We start from the raw sequence: 14,638 nt of genomic DNA on the forward strand, positions 1-14,638 counted from the left end.
GTGCACTAGTTACCTAGTTGCACTAAATGCTAATGAGGAGGTGGGGAAGGAGCATACGCTGAGGCTTTCTATTGGCATTCCAGTGCAAAATAAAAAATACAAACCAATCAAGACTCAGGATTTTGTCATTATCCCGCCTGCTTCATTTGCATGTTGTGCACTAGTTAACATGTTGACCTGAGGAATTGCAACTAGTTAACTAGTGGCTGCATGTTGCACCTTACATGTTATCTATTGAGGGCCAAAATGCTCACTAGTGTACTACTTAAAACCTTTTTGACCTGACTAGTTAACTAGTGAGGCTCAAAATATTTACTAGTTAACTAGTAAGGGGAAAATTTCCACTAGTTGCACTAGTGAGGGTCTTTTTTACCTTACTAGTTAACTAGTGCGGGCCAAAAAGAGCCACTAGTTAACTAGTGCACAGATTTTTTTCTAACTAGTTAACTAGTGGAAGGTATTTTGTCTCACTAGTTGGACTTTGTGCCAAACATGTAAAGACTTTGACCAAACATGTTGCAAATTTTTCATACATGTCGGACCTTTCTTTAACTAGTTGAGCCTTGCTCAGCACTAGTGTGCGACTGTGCCTAACTAGTAAGATATTTGTTTAACATGTTGAACTTTTTGTCATTGTCATTCAGACATATGTGAAAAATATCAGAAAATTATTATAAATTACGTGAAAAAATCTTGAAAAATATCCGAAAAATCTGGGAAAATATCTGATAATATTGGTAAAATAAGTGAAAACTAAACTAAACAGCATCTATTAGTAAGGAGGACTTTCTACCATTAAGATATATGTGGAAAAATATCAGAAAATGATTAGTAAAATGTGAAAACTAAACTAAATAACATGTATTAGTAAAGAGGACATTGTACCATTCAGACATATAGAGTCGTCCTCTCACACATCTGACTGCAGCAGATTACTAACAGCAGGTTTCCACGACTGTGTGACTGAAGCCTGATGTATAAAGCAACATTTACTAAAGCTTTGACTCTGACAGGTAGTTTTACTGAAGACTAGAACAGAAACTATTCAGCCATTTATATATATATATGTATATATATATATAATGATCCATCAGATCAAAAACAAAAGCACCGTCAGTTTCTGTTTCATGACACACTTTAATTTTCCAGTTGAAGCTTTAATCTCATTTCTAATGATGAATTACAGTGAACAGATGATGTGAAAGAAAATCTCTTTAACACTTTACATGAATAAACAAATCAATGTTTGAACCTGCTGTTCAAATACACAGAAACTTCACATTAAAGATATAATCAATAATCAATAATGGTAAACCAAAGAGTAGCCCCTCCCACCACCATCATGTTACTAAATAAACCGCCTAGCGTCATGGTAACGACCTCTGTGCTCTACTGTATCCTGTCAGTACAACTGTAATTTATTAAAATATATCTTGTTTCTAGGCTACATATCTACAGACTATCAGACTACTATACACTGTAAAAAAAAAGAAGTGTAAAATAACAGAAAATGTCTGTTAAAAAGCGGAAAAATACTGTCTGTTAATTAACATAAATAAACTATAAAAAAAACAGTAATTATCTTTATATAATTAGCCTTTATTACTGTAATATTACAAGAAATATTTTACTTTTAACATATATTTATTATTGGAATAGTCATACACCGTAAATTTAAGACCATTTACATATAAATCACAAATGAAACATTTAATTTTACATTGCAAAAGCCCGAATTTACATTAACTCTCAGAAGTCTTGCAAAAAAATCTGTATTTTTACAAGAAATATTTTTAGAATTCCATGAAATCCTTTTCTTCTAACATGAATTAATTGTTAAAATAGAGTCATAAACATCTAAAAAAAAGAATAATTATCTTTAAAAATGATAAAAACAAGCTTAAATACAGATATTTACTATTGTGATTACAAAAAAAATACTGTAAATCTAAGACCATTTACATATAAATCACAAAAGAAACATGTAATTTTTACATTTTTTTTCTGTCATTTTTAAATAAAGACAACAAATTTAAAACTTCTTGAAAAAAACTGTAAAAAAATAGTGTTTTTTTAAAGTGTAGTCAGGGGAAGGTCATTATTATCAGACTGTTGGAGATGTGTCGGTGTTTTTGTTCTGCTACTTTGCACGGAGCTGATACCCGCTTGCTCTCTCTCACATCCCCGACTCTCTGACGGTACAATAACCTTTTATTTTGATGTTAATAAAATGTTAATAAAATGTACCTGAATTCACAAATATGTAGGATATTACTACTGACATTCCTGTAATGTTACATCACAACGTCTGCTGTAGTAGCCGTGTATTTACTACGTGTTTATTTACATATAGAGCGGGGAAGTGAGATCAGATCACAAGAGCTTCAATTATTTAAAGTTTTACTGTAGATGTCATCCACATCACCATGACAACCAACAACATCATCAGGACAACACAGTCACATGTTCCTCAAAGACTCTGAGAAGAAAATTTAGTAGTGATTGATGTTCATCATCATCATCATCATCATCATCATCATCTATTTCTGTTGTCCTACAGTCACAGAGACCTTCACTGGTAAAATCTTCAGTGGGAGATCCTCATCATAAGAGCCAATGTATGGAAACATCCTCTCAGTGAAAGTGTGTGTGAAGGTGTGTATGTGTGTGTTAGTATCAGGATCAGAGAACGACAGCTTTCCTTTGTTCCAGTCCAGATTCACTCTGATCCTCTGGAGCTTCTTCTGCACTACGAGATCAGACCATCCATCTGATGAGGAGGCTGCTCTGTATTTACCATCACCGAACCCTATTAACCATATTCCAGACAGTATGTCTCCCTTCCTCTGGACAGACTCTGCTAACACACCCAGACCCCAGTATATAATGTCTCCAACCTGGACGTCCCAGCTGTGAGTCCCTGAGTTAAAGCCCTCAGAGCCCAGGACAGAGTAGTAGTAATCATCCAACCTCTCTGGATTATCAGGAAGCTGCTGTTCCTCTCCTGGTCTCACACTGGTCAGATCTTCAGACAGGATGAGTACTGGATGAGCAGTGTTTGGGTCCAGAATCACAGGAGTGTAGGAGACCATGTCCTTCATCTTGTTCCAGATGTTGAAGGTCAGGTTGCCCAGGTGTTTGGCCTGGTCTATCAAAGCTCCTGAGAGCAGCTGTGGATCCTCCAGCAGGGGGCGCTGCTGGACTCTTTCCACTGCAGCCTTGTAGTTGAGCAGGAATGAGACGTCTTCAGCTCTCAGCTCGTCCTCTGTGGCTCTGACTGTGTCTGAAAGAGCTGCTATCTCTCTGCTCACAGCCTCCACCTTCTCCTTCATCATCTGACTCTTCTGCTCCTCTTCCTCCCTCAGTGCAGCCATCCTGGCCTCCTCTTCCTCTTCTAGAAACTGGTGAAGCTTCTTAAACTGCTCCTTAATCTGCCTCTCTGTGTGTCGGGCCTGGACCTTCAGGTGTTCTGCTGTTTGATCAAACTTAACTTTAACTTCTTCAAAAACCTTTAACTTCTCCTTTAAGGGCTCCAGAGTTTCCTGAAGTTCCTTCTTGTGTTGTCGTGCAGCTTCATCGATGGGTCTGAATCTGTGGTTGGTATGTTTTTCTGAATCTCTGCAGATGTGACACACCGGCTGCTGATGGTCCAGACAGAAGAGTTTGAGTTTCTCAGAGTGCAGACTGCAGAGAGCCTCTGAAGATCTCTGAGCTCTCTCCTGTAAGAAACTCTCACACAGGTTCTTTAAAGCCAAGTTAGGAGGTAGGAAGCTCTTTGAATGTCTTCTCTTACAAAGTGGACACTCTTGGACGTGTTTCTCTGTCCACCAGCTCTGCAGACAGACTTTACAGAAGCTGTGGCTACATGACAGGATGACAGGATCTTTAAAGATGTCGTGGCAGACAGAACAGCAGAGATCGTCCTCTAATCTGGAAGCCATTTAGTCTCTGAGTGAAGCTGAAAACACAGCAGGCAGACGGCTCAGCCACTCCCTGTTCCCTGAAAGCTACTTTCACTTTGAGTCTTTGTTCTTGTAAAACTCTGGTTCAGTTTGTGGATTCAGCAGCTGGTTGAAGTGGTAGTATTCCAGTATTCCCAGTATTCCCTCCTGTAGATGTCCTCTCTCAGTGGAAGTGGTGGTTTTAGTCTGGAGGTGAATCTTATCGACCGTCTCTCAGTGTGTGTGTGTGTGTGTGTGTGTGTCTGTGTGTGTTGACAGATTAACAGAATAACAACCTTTTTCCTGGTTTGTCTCAGGTGAGTCAGGTGATGGGCGTGTGTGCGTGTGACGTCTCAGTGAGGAAGAATAACAACCTGTTTCCTGGTTTGTCTCAGGTATATTAAATTAACCCCTTTAACCCTGTGGAGTTCTGACTCATGCTCAGTGTGACTGGAGCTGTGATGTTGGAGGGTTACAGCAGAGGGTGCTAGAAATAAAGGGATGGTTCCCACTCAGGTGCTCTTTGGGTGGACTCGGACTGACTGAAATGTTTGGGTATGATTTTTATTTTTCAGATAGAAATCATTTGTTTATGGTCTTTTATTAAAGATCTTTAAATAATTGCAGAGTTGTAATTCTCACCCATAAAGTAGGCTAGTATGACACCCTGCCTTTATTTGACACAACATGCTTTTGTATTAACCCTCGGAGACCCGACCAACTTTACTGTCTTTCAGAGGCTACAGCAGGTTCAGTTTTTTCAGTTGACAGGAAGGAAGTTAAATAACGCTCCAAAGTTACGCTGGATCCAATGAGCCCAACTGTTTTCATGTGTGATGATGTTAGTCCCCATAGTTGACATTTCATTGACCTCACTGTATGAAATGACCTGTGGTGACCTCTAGGATAATCACATCCTCATGAAACTTTACAGCCACAAACTAGAGACCTAGAGCATTAAGAGGATGGATGGCTTTCCTAGCTAGATTGACAATAAGGGGGTTTCAGAGCAGTTTACACAACAGAAGTGCTCGCCATCCAATCGCCGAAAAATGCAATCCTTGCAGAAATCTCCAAATGTCAAAATGTTTTATCCAAAATCACAGCATGCTTTTTCTATGGTGTTCCTCAAGGTCTTGGTGTCTTAATGTGGGATTTTGGAGGGATTATTGATCATTTTTTATCAATTCTCCAGTGGTAAAAAACACAAAAATTGCTTTAACAACTTATGAGACATAATAGAGCATGGGGATGACCATCATATACTTCTATCATCATGTTCTAAACACTTATACACTTTTTTCTAACAACTAAACTATATAACATCTATTAGTAAAGAGGACTTTCGACAAGCTAAAAGCATCAAAGACCATTCAAACGTATAGAGTAGTCCTCTCACACGTCTGACTGGACACAATCAAGCTTTGTAGCAGCAGATTACTAACTTTTAAACATTAGAGTTCATTAAACTTACTTATAATTATAATAGTATCTTTTATTTATTGTCATCATGAAATTATACATTATAGTGGAAGTGCCCAGATAGTGGTCTATTCACAGCAGTCTGCAGTCTATCCTACTCATAAGAGCAGACAGCATCAGACTGATGTTGTGCAGTAATGTGAAGGCAGGACTCGCTTTGTGCAGGAAATGAAGGTAAAAGTCTTAAAGGGAAACACGCACTTTAGTCTAAACATGTTTACACAGTATTTACTGACTGATGCTTTTATAGCTTAAAGTTTAACATGAGGTCAGAAACTAAAGCTCTCTACAGTAGACACTAAAGCTCTCTACAGTAGACACTAAAGCTCTCTACAGTAGACAATAAAGCTCTCTACAGTAGAAACTAAAGCTCTCTACAGTAGACAATAAAGCCATCTACAGTAGAAACTAAAGCCATCTACAGTAGAAACTAAAGCGCTCTACAGTAGAAACTAAAGCTCTCTACAGTAGAAACTAAAACACTCTACAGTAGACACTAAATCTCTCTACAGTAGAAACTAAAGCACTCTACAGTAGAAACTAAAGCTCTCTACAGTAGACAATAAAGCTCTCTATAGTAGAAACTAAAGCTCTCTACAGTAGACAATAAAGCCATCTACAGTAGAAACTAAAGCCATCTACAGTAGAAACTAAAGCGCTCTACAGTAGACACTAAATCTCTCTACAGTAGAAACTAAAGCACTCTACAGTAGAAACTAAAGCTCTCTACAGTAGACAATAAAGCTCTCTACAGTAGAAACTAAAGCTCTCTACAGTAGACAATAAAGCCATCTACAGTAGAAACTAAAGCCATCTACAGTAGAAACTAAAGCGCTCTACAGTAGAAACTAAAGCTCTCTACAGTAGAAACTAAAGCTCTCTACAGTAGAAACTAAAGCACTCTACAGTAGACACTAAAGCGCTCTACAGTAGACGCTAAAGCGCTCTACAGTAGAAACTAAACCTCTCTGCAGTAGAAACTAAAGCACTCTACAGTAGACACTAAAGCGCTCTACAGTAGAAACTAAAGCGCTCTACAGTAGACGCTAAAGCGCTCTACAGTAGAAACTAAAGCTCTCTACAGTAGAAACTAAAGCTCTCTACAGTAGAAACTAAAACTCTACAGTAGAAACTAAAGCGCTCTACAGTAGACACTAAAGCGCTCTACAGTAGAAACTAAAGCTCTCTACAGTAGAAACTAAAGCTCTCTACAGTAGAAACTTACGCTCTCTACAGTAGACACTAAAGCTCTCTACAGTAGGAAATAAAGCGCTCTACAGTAGACAATAAAGCGCTCTACAGTAGAAACTAAAGCGCTCTACAGTAGACGCTGAAGCGCTCTACAGTAGAAACTAAAGCTCTCTACAGTAGAAACTAAAGCGCTCTACAGTAGAAACTAAAGCTCTCTACAGTAGAAACTAAAACTCTACAGTAGAAACTAAAGCGCTCTACAGTAGAAACTAAAGCTCTCTACAGTAGAAACTAAAGCTCTCTACAGTAGAAACTTACGCTCTCTACAGTAGACACTAAAGCTCTCTACAGTAGGAAATAAAGCGCTCTACAGTAGACAATAAAGCGCTCTACAGTAGAAACTAAAGCGCTCTACAGTAGAAACCAACGAGCTCTACAGTAGAAACTAAAGCGCTCTACAGTAGAAACTAAAGCTCTCTACAGTAGACATTAAAGCGCTCTACAGTAGAAACTAAAGCGCTCTACAGTAGAAACCAACGAGCTCTACAGTAGAAACTAAAGCGCTCTACAGTAGAAACTAAAGCTCTCTACAGTAGAAACTAAAGCGCTCTACAGTAGAAACTAAAGCGCTCTACAGTAGACACTAAAGCGCTCTACAGTAGAAACTAAAGTTCTCTACAGTAGAAACTAAAGCTCTCTACAGTAGAAACTTACGCTCTCTACAGTAGACACTAAAGCTCTCTACAGTAGGAAATAAAGCGCTCTACAGTAGACAATAAAGCGCTCTACAGTAGAAACTAAAGCGCTCTACAGTAGAAACCAACGAGCTCTACAGTAGAAACTAAAGCGCTCTACAGTAGAAACTAAAGCGCTCTACAGTAGACATTAAAGCGCTCTACAGTAGAAACTAAAGCTCTCTACAGTAGAAACTAAAGCACTCTACAGTAGAAACTAAAGCACTCTACAGTAGAAACTAAAGCTCTCTACAGTAGAAACTAAAGCTCTCTACAGTAGAAACTAAAGCGCTCTACAGTAGAAACTAAAGCTCTCTACAGTAGAAACTATGGCCTTCCTTCCCAGTAAAACAGACACGCCGCTTGTGAAAAAAGTGCAAATCAGAAGCTGAAGAGTTGCATCATTGAAAGAAACACGCTCAACACGTACGATGTGATGTCTGCGTTTAGCGTGGGTGTGTTTCTAATATGTCGTCATGGTAACGGCAGAGGCACCAGCACGTCCACGTAGCTGACGGGGAACAGTCCCGATCGGCCGCCGGCGTTGCCCTCGTACCAGTTGGCGTCAACCTGATTGGTGAGGACGATGACGTCGCCCACGCTGAAGCTCAGCTCGCCCTCGTGGCTCGGGTGGAAGGAGTACAGCGCCCGGCAGCAGGGCTGATCCAGGACCAGCTGACTGTCAGCTGGGCGTGAGACACCGAGGCAGACAGAGAGAGAGAGAGAGAGAGAGAGAGAGAGAGAGAGAGAGAAAGTATTTACTGTTAGCAGGTTTAAACAGAGGTGGAATGTAACTAAGTACATTTACTCAAGTACTTGTACTTTACTTGAGTATTTAATTTTCTGCTACTTTCTACTTCTACTTCTACACTACATCTCAGACGGAAATATTGTACTTTTTACTCCACTACATTTATCTGACCGTTGCTATGCGTAACAGAATGTACAACAGACCATTGCTACGTATAACAGACCGTTGCTATGTATAACAGACCGTTGCTATGTATAACAGACCGTTGCTATGTATAGCAGACCGTTGCTATGTAAAACAGACCATTGCTATGTATAGCAGACTGTTGCTATGTATAACAAACCGTTGCTACGTATAACAGACCGTTGCTATGTATAACAGACCGTTGCTATGTATAACAGACCGGTGCCATGTATAGCAGACCGTTGCTATGTATAACAGACTGTTACTATATATAGCAGACCGCTGCTATTTGTAACAGACCGTTGCTATGGACACAGTTCTGATGTCGGACTCTGGCGGACCGTTTTTGTGTCAAATTATTGATTTATTAACTAAGTAGCCGTGTAATAATCAGGATAATGTGCAGCTAGCGGGTCATTGTTGTTAAATAAACCCTGACAGGGTGATCGCCCTGAAGTGTGCCTGTGTATGATCACCTGAAACTAAGAATCTGGTCGTCTTTACGGAGTCCGCCATGTTGCTCCTCAATGTTTCTACAGGACAAACCAAACACTGGTTCTAGAGAGAGACTTTCACGTTTTTACGTAACCTAAAGAACATCGTAGTTCTCTGACACGCTTGTGAAAGTACGGTAACGTGAGCCACATAGTGTTAAACCGTGGTACCGCCAGCCACCGTCTGACTTCCGTTGCCCCGAAACTAGTGTTATTATGGTATGGATGGCCTCTGAGCCAGGCCAACGGCGTTACCACTGTTTTGCACTCGGCCCCTCATGTTACCACAGTCTCTGAAAAGGAGGAGTGAGAGGTGGGGGTACTCAGTTAGTTGCAATCTGCAACCACACCACTAGATGTCACTAAATCCTACATACTGTCCCTTTAACAAACCAACCAGTTAGTCTTCATCCCTGAAGTCTCTTCTCTAGTGAAACCCAAACATATAGTTTGAAAACATTTTAAATAAAACATAAATCTCACCTTTGTGAGTATTTTCTTACCGTAACAGGAGATGGGACTGCCGGGTCGGGACGGTAACACTGTGAACTGCTCTCCTGTTGCAGAATAACAAAAATACGTTCTAAATCTTTTGGACGTTTTATTCCAGAGAAACGTGAGAGAGAAAACAGTATTTTCAACAGGAGTAACCTGAGGGAACTGGAGCTGTGATGGACGGCTGCTGGTAAAATCCGACTCCGCCGTTGTGTTCACTTCTGACTCGGATCCTTTTGGGTCTGAAACGTCGCTCTGGTTTGTTACTGGCAGCAGTCAGACTGTTTACAACACATACAGAACATTTAAAACTTAATGCAATAACACTGAAACCAGACCGAGAGTCTAAAATAAATAAATAAACCCTTCTGACTCAGGTGACTGATTTTAATGCCAAAATCCGGACAAGATCTTCTGTACATCAAATCAACCTGTTTATGTATATTCTTATGATCCTCACCGTTAACTCTTTACTTTGAGGTTTGTGTATATTTTGAATTTGCACCTTATTGTCCATTTATGACACTTCAACAATCTTTATTACAAGGCTGTGTTGAATACTCGATTCTGATTGGTCAATCACGGCATTCTGCGGTCTGTAATTTCTGTATAACAGACCATTGCAATGTATAAAAGACCGTTGCTATGGATACAGTTCTGATGTCGGACTCTAGAGGACCGTTTTTGTGTAAAAATATTGATTCCATAAGTAAGTAGCTGTGTAATAAGGGGGATAATGTACAGCTAGCGGATCATTGTTGTGAAAGAATCCCCTTCAGGGCGATGAGAGACGGGTGATAAACAGTGATAAATTCATGCTCCCCAGGGGATCTCTCTCTGTTGTAGTTAGAGCTCCTCCAGTTAATAAACTTTGTACACATGATGAAGTATTTCCGTGGGTATTTATGGTTAATTAAGTGTAGAATAGCTTATACTTTGGTGATGCTGAAGTTTTCCCTCTGGTGTTGAACAGCTCACCTGACCTGCAGGTCGCCATGGAGACCCAGCAGGATGCGGTGGGCGTCGCGGTGAAAGTCCAGCAGAGCAGCGACCAGAGCGGCCAGACGACTGAGCTGATCGACCTGCAGGAGGAAACATCACCCTCTGAGTAACAGATCTGAGGTCAGTCAGAGTTTATCATCGTCAGACTCACGTCGCTCTGCAGTAGGGTGAACATGCTCCTCTCCGCCAGCTCTTTGGATGTGATGAACTTGTCCCAGGCTTGTTGGACCTCCTCCGCTGGGACTTTCCCTCTTCGTCTCCTCTTGTAGTCAAAGTCCAGCCGACGGCCGTTCAGCTTCTTCAGCTGGTACTGAGGAACCAACCAGAACGATGGTCAGAACACCTACACATGGTTACTGAATATCTGTATTTATATGATGAACATGAGCTGCTCTCACCCTGATGTCCTTCAGCTCCGTGTTGTGGAGCTCCTGCAGAGGGTCGATGAAGGTGCGTTTAACGTTGACATCCAGAACGTCTCTGGCCTGAGCGACCTGCTGCAGAGCTTCACCCATAACAGTCAGAGCACCGCCTGAACAGGACGAGGACCAAACAGAGGATGAACCAGCGGATTAACCAGCGGATGAACCAGAGGATGAACCAGAGGACCAACCAAAGGACCAACCAAAGGATGTAGCAGAGGACCAACCAGAGGATGAACCAGAGGACCAACCACAGGATGAACCAGAGGACCAACCAGAGGACCAACCAGAGGATGAACCAGAGGACCAACCAGAGGACCAACCAGAGGATGAACCAGAGTACCAACCAGAGGATGAACCAGAGGACCAACCAGAGGATGAACCAGAGGAGGAAACAGAGGATGAACCAGAGGACCAACCAGAGGATGAACCAGAGGACCAACCAAAGGATGAACCAGAGGACCAACCAGAGGATGAACCAGAGGACCAACCAGAGGATGAACCAGAGGACCAACCAAAGGATGAACCAGAGGACCAACCACAGGATGAACCAGAGGACCAACCAGAGGATGAACCAGAGGATGAACCAGAGGACCGACCAGAGGACCAACCAGAGGACCAACCAGAGGACCAACCAGAGGATGAACCAGAGGACCAACCAGAGGATGAACCAGAGGACCAACCAGAGGACCAACCAGAGGATGAACCAGAGTACCAACCAGAGGATGAATCGGAGGATGAACCAGAGGACCAAACAGAGGATATACCAGAGCACCAACCAGAGGATGAACCAGAGGATGAACCAGAGGATGAACCAGAGGATGAACCAGAGGATGAACCAGAGGATCAACCAGAGGATGAACCAGAGGATGAACCAGAGGATCAACCAGAGGATGAACCAGAGGACCAACCAGAGGATGAACCAGAGGACCAACCAGAGGATGAACCAGAGGACCAACCAGAGGATGAACCAGAGGATGAACCAGAGGACCAACCAGAGGACCAAACAGAGGATGAACCAGAGGACCAACCAGAGGATGAACCAGAGGATGAACCAGAGGACCAACCAGAGGATGAACCAGAGGATGAACCAGAGGACCAACCAGTAGAAGATACAAAAGAACCAACCAGCGGATTAACCACAGGACCAACCAGAGGATGAACCAAAGAATGAACCAGAGGCCCAACCAGAGGATGAACCACAGGACCAACCAGAGGATGAATCAGAGAATGAACCAGAGGACCAACCAGAGGATGAATCAGAGAATGAACCAGAGGACCAACCAGAGGATGAACCCCAGGACCAACAAGAGGAGTTTTAACAGAGGATTAAAACTCTTCCTTTTCTCACTTTTAGCTACATGTTTAATATCATATCTTCCTTAAACCGACTTCGTACCAAATTCAGAAGCAGCTCCGAGCTCCTGGCCGTAGTGCGACATGCAGTCTCCAAGCATGCCCTCTGTCTGCGGGTAACCCACCGACTGCCCCTGTCCTCGAATCCTGGACATCGTGTTGAGCATGCTCAGTTTAGCTCTGTCTGCTGTGAAAACACAAAGACAGTCACGTCATGTAGTAACACAAGATGGTTGGAGGAACATCTGTATAGTGTTGTGTTTATTACCTGGGTTTGGTTGGAGGAACTCTGTGGTTCTGGACAGCAGCTCCAGCAGCAGAGAGTGGATGACAACAACACTCTGACAGACAGAAACAGAGAGATGAAACAGAAAGGTGAAGCAGTCAGCTCTGATCTGATAGAGCTCTCGGAATGAACACAGTGATGAGTCGTATTCACAGTTTTACTTTCTCCATCTTCAGGAAGTCGTCGTCCATCTTTGTTCCTTCAGCTCCCATCAGCCGCTCGTTCAGCAGCTGCAGGAACAGATGAGGAACGTCAGCAGTAGTTACTGTAGTAGTAATGGTATCAAAGGTAATTATATTCATATCATAGGAGCAGTAGTAATAGTAGTAGTAGTAGTAGTAGGCTACTAGTACTAATTGTACACGATTATAGTAGTGATGGAAAGTAACTAAGTACTTGTTCTCAAGTACTGTACTTAAGTGCAATTTTTCCATTTAATACTTTATATTTCTCCACTCAAATAAAGATTTTTGCACCCAAAACATATGAAGAGTTAATAAAATCTAAATATAATAGTATAAAAGTCACAGTTATACTCACAGAATAATTTTACTTTCAAATACTTTAACTACGTTTTCCAGCTTACATATTTTTACTTTAAGGTGCTACTGATAACATTGATAACATTCAGCCACTAGATGTCACATTGTCCTCCCCCGCTCCATTGCATTCACTTCACAAGAAGTGGTTGCCAGACTTTCACCGTCAATTTCAGCCATTTATCCATTATTTTTTCACACTAACTGATGACACACAGATACCACGTGATACCAACGTCGTTTTACTATTGGCTCACAAGCCTTGATAGAAGTTTCTCTTACACAGAGATAAACAAAACATTCATTTTGGACACGCCAAAATTTATAAATGATTAATTCACAATCATAATATTTTTTTTCAGAAAAAGCCATACTTTTGTTCAGCACCTTTCTAAAAGCTTTGTGGATATATTATTGTTTTCTAAAGAACATAAAAATGTTATCAATAAGACCTTTAAATAATATTTACAATGCAGGACTTTTACTTGTAACCAAGTACTTCTACATGTGGTATTATTAGCCTAAAGGGTCTGAATACTTCTTCCACCGCTGACTAATAGTAGCAGCAGTTTTGGGCTGAACGGTAGTAGTATCTGTGCAGTATTGTAGTAGTATTATGGTAACAGTATTGTAGTAGTATTGTCTGAGCTGTATTGATAGTATTGTAGTATTATTGTTTGAGCTGTGGTAACAGTATTGTAGCAGTATTTTCTGAGCTGTATTGATAGTATTGTAGTAGTATTGTCTGAGCTGTGGTAATAGTATTGTAGTAGTATTGTCTGAGCTGTGGTAATAGTATTGTAGTAGTATTGTCTGAGCTGTGGTGATAGTACTGTAGTAGTATTGTCTGAGCCGTGGTAATAGTATTGTAGTATTATTGTTTGAGCTGTGGTGACAGTATTGTAGTAGTGTTGTCTGAGCTGTGGTAATAGTACTGTAGTAGTGTTTTCTGAGCTGTGGTGACAGTATTGTAGTAGTATTGTCTGAGTATTGTAGTATTGTCTGAGCTGTTGTGACAGTATTGTAGAAGTATTGGAAGAAGTAGTAATATCAGTAGTAGCAGTAGAAGTTGTAGTAGTCAAAGTGGCATCAGTAGGCTAGTATAGTAGCAGATGTTTGTGATACTGGCAGTGGTACTGTAGTAGTGATTGTAGTAGTCAGTAGGTAGTAGTGATTGTAGTAGTCAGTAGTAACCAGTAGTAGTACTAGTAGTACAACAACAACAACAGTATCAGGCTGATATCAGATATCAGGTAAACTGCAGGTTTTCAGATGGAAACATTAAAATGACTTATTGTGATGTATCAATAAAGTCTTATCATTAATACTGATCTGATGGATCGATACCGGAACCAGCAGGCCTCGTGTCGCAGTAAATCCACTGAAGGGAATACATTGATCCTACATCCCCGGTACACCTCATAAAACAGCCCGGTTTAACCCGGTTACCTGGCTGGCTTTGTGGAGCTGCTTCTTCATCCCGGAGACCGACATCTTCACCGGCGGACCGGACACAAACACCAGCAGCCGGCCGGAGATCAGCGGAGCGGATCACCGGCAGGCTCCATCCCGTCTGAGAGGCTCCGACCCCCGCAGAGACTCACTGCAGCGAGCCGCTCCCCGCTCCGGCTGGAGCCACCGGCACCCACTATTATTATTTATTAAACTATTATTAATGTAGTATTACCGTAAATTAAGATTCATCATTATTAAGATTATTATCAGAGGCTTGTGTACAGGCATTTAGTGCAACATTTATCTC

At 41.4% G+C, this 14,638-nt stretch overlaps 2 protein-coding genes across 2 annotated transcripts; both read right to left on the bottom strand.

Moving 5' to 3' along the window:
• Nucleotides 1–2,060: 2,060 nt before the first annotated feature.
• LOC119486316 (nuclear factor 7, brain-like) lies at nt 2,061–4,265 on the bottom strand. Its single transcript, XM_037766360.1, has 2 exons — nt 2,511–4,265; nt 2,061–2,437 (listed from the first exon to the last, which is right to left on the bottom strand). Exon 1 carries the CDS (start codon nt 3,939–3,941, stop codon nt 2,541–2,543), a length of 1,401 nt encoding a protein of 466 aa, XP_037622288.1. The 5' UTR covers nt 3,942–4,265; the 3' UTR covers nt 2,061–2,437; nt 2,511–2,540.
• A 1,152-nt stretch (nt 4,266–5,417) lies between these two features.
• Nucleotides 5,418–14,520, bottom strand: sh3gl3b (SH3-domain GRB2-like 3b). Its single transcript, XM_037766393.1, has 10 exons — nt 14,326–14,520; nt 12,499–12,567; nt 12,320–12,392; nt 12,095–12,238; nt 10,672–10,805; nt 10,425–10,583; nt 10,250–10,353; nt 9,428–9,552; nt 9,280–9,333; nt 5,418–8,034 (listed from the first exon to the last, which is right to left on the bottom strand). The coding sequence occupies exons 1-10, from the start codon at nt 14,368–14,370 to the stop codon at nt 7,823–7,825; spliced, it is 1,119 nt and encodes a 372-aa protein (XP_037622321.1). The 5' UTR covers nt 14,371–14,520; the 3' UTR covers nt 5,418–7,822.
• Nucleotides 14,521–14,638: the final 118 nt, after the last annotated feature.

This window comes from Sebastes umbrosus, chromosome 4 (genome assembly GCF_015220745.1).
Source record: "Sebastes umbrosus isolate fSebUmb1 chromosome 4, fSebUmb1.pri, whole genome shotgun sequence".
Lineage (NCBI taxonomy): Eukaryota > Metazoa > Chordata > Actinopteri > Perciformes > Sebastidae > Sebastes > Sebastes umbrosus.

Excerpts from the sequence above, each read along its gene's own strand:
- LOC119486316 (XM_037766360.1), bottom strand. The coding sequence starts at position 3,941 with ATGGCTTCCAGATTAGAGGACGATCTCTGCTGTTCTGTCTGCCACGAC.
- sh3gl3b (XM_037766393.1), bottom strand. The coding sequence starts at position 14,370 with ATGTCGGTCTCCGGGATGAAGAAGCAGCTCCACAAAGCCAGCCAG. Across the intron at positions 10,584-10,671 it reads CGGAGCTGAAGGACATCAGG|TACCAGCTGAAGAAGCTGAA; the intron begins GTGAGAGCAGCT and ends TTGGTTCCTCAG. Across the intron at positions 8,035-9,279 it reads CAGTCCCATCTCCTGTTACG|CTGACAGTCAGCTGGTCCTG; the intron begins GTAAGAAAATAC and ends TCTCACGCCCAG.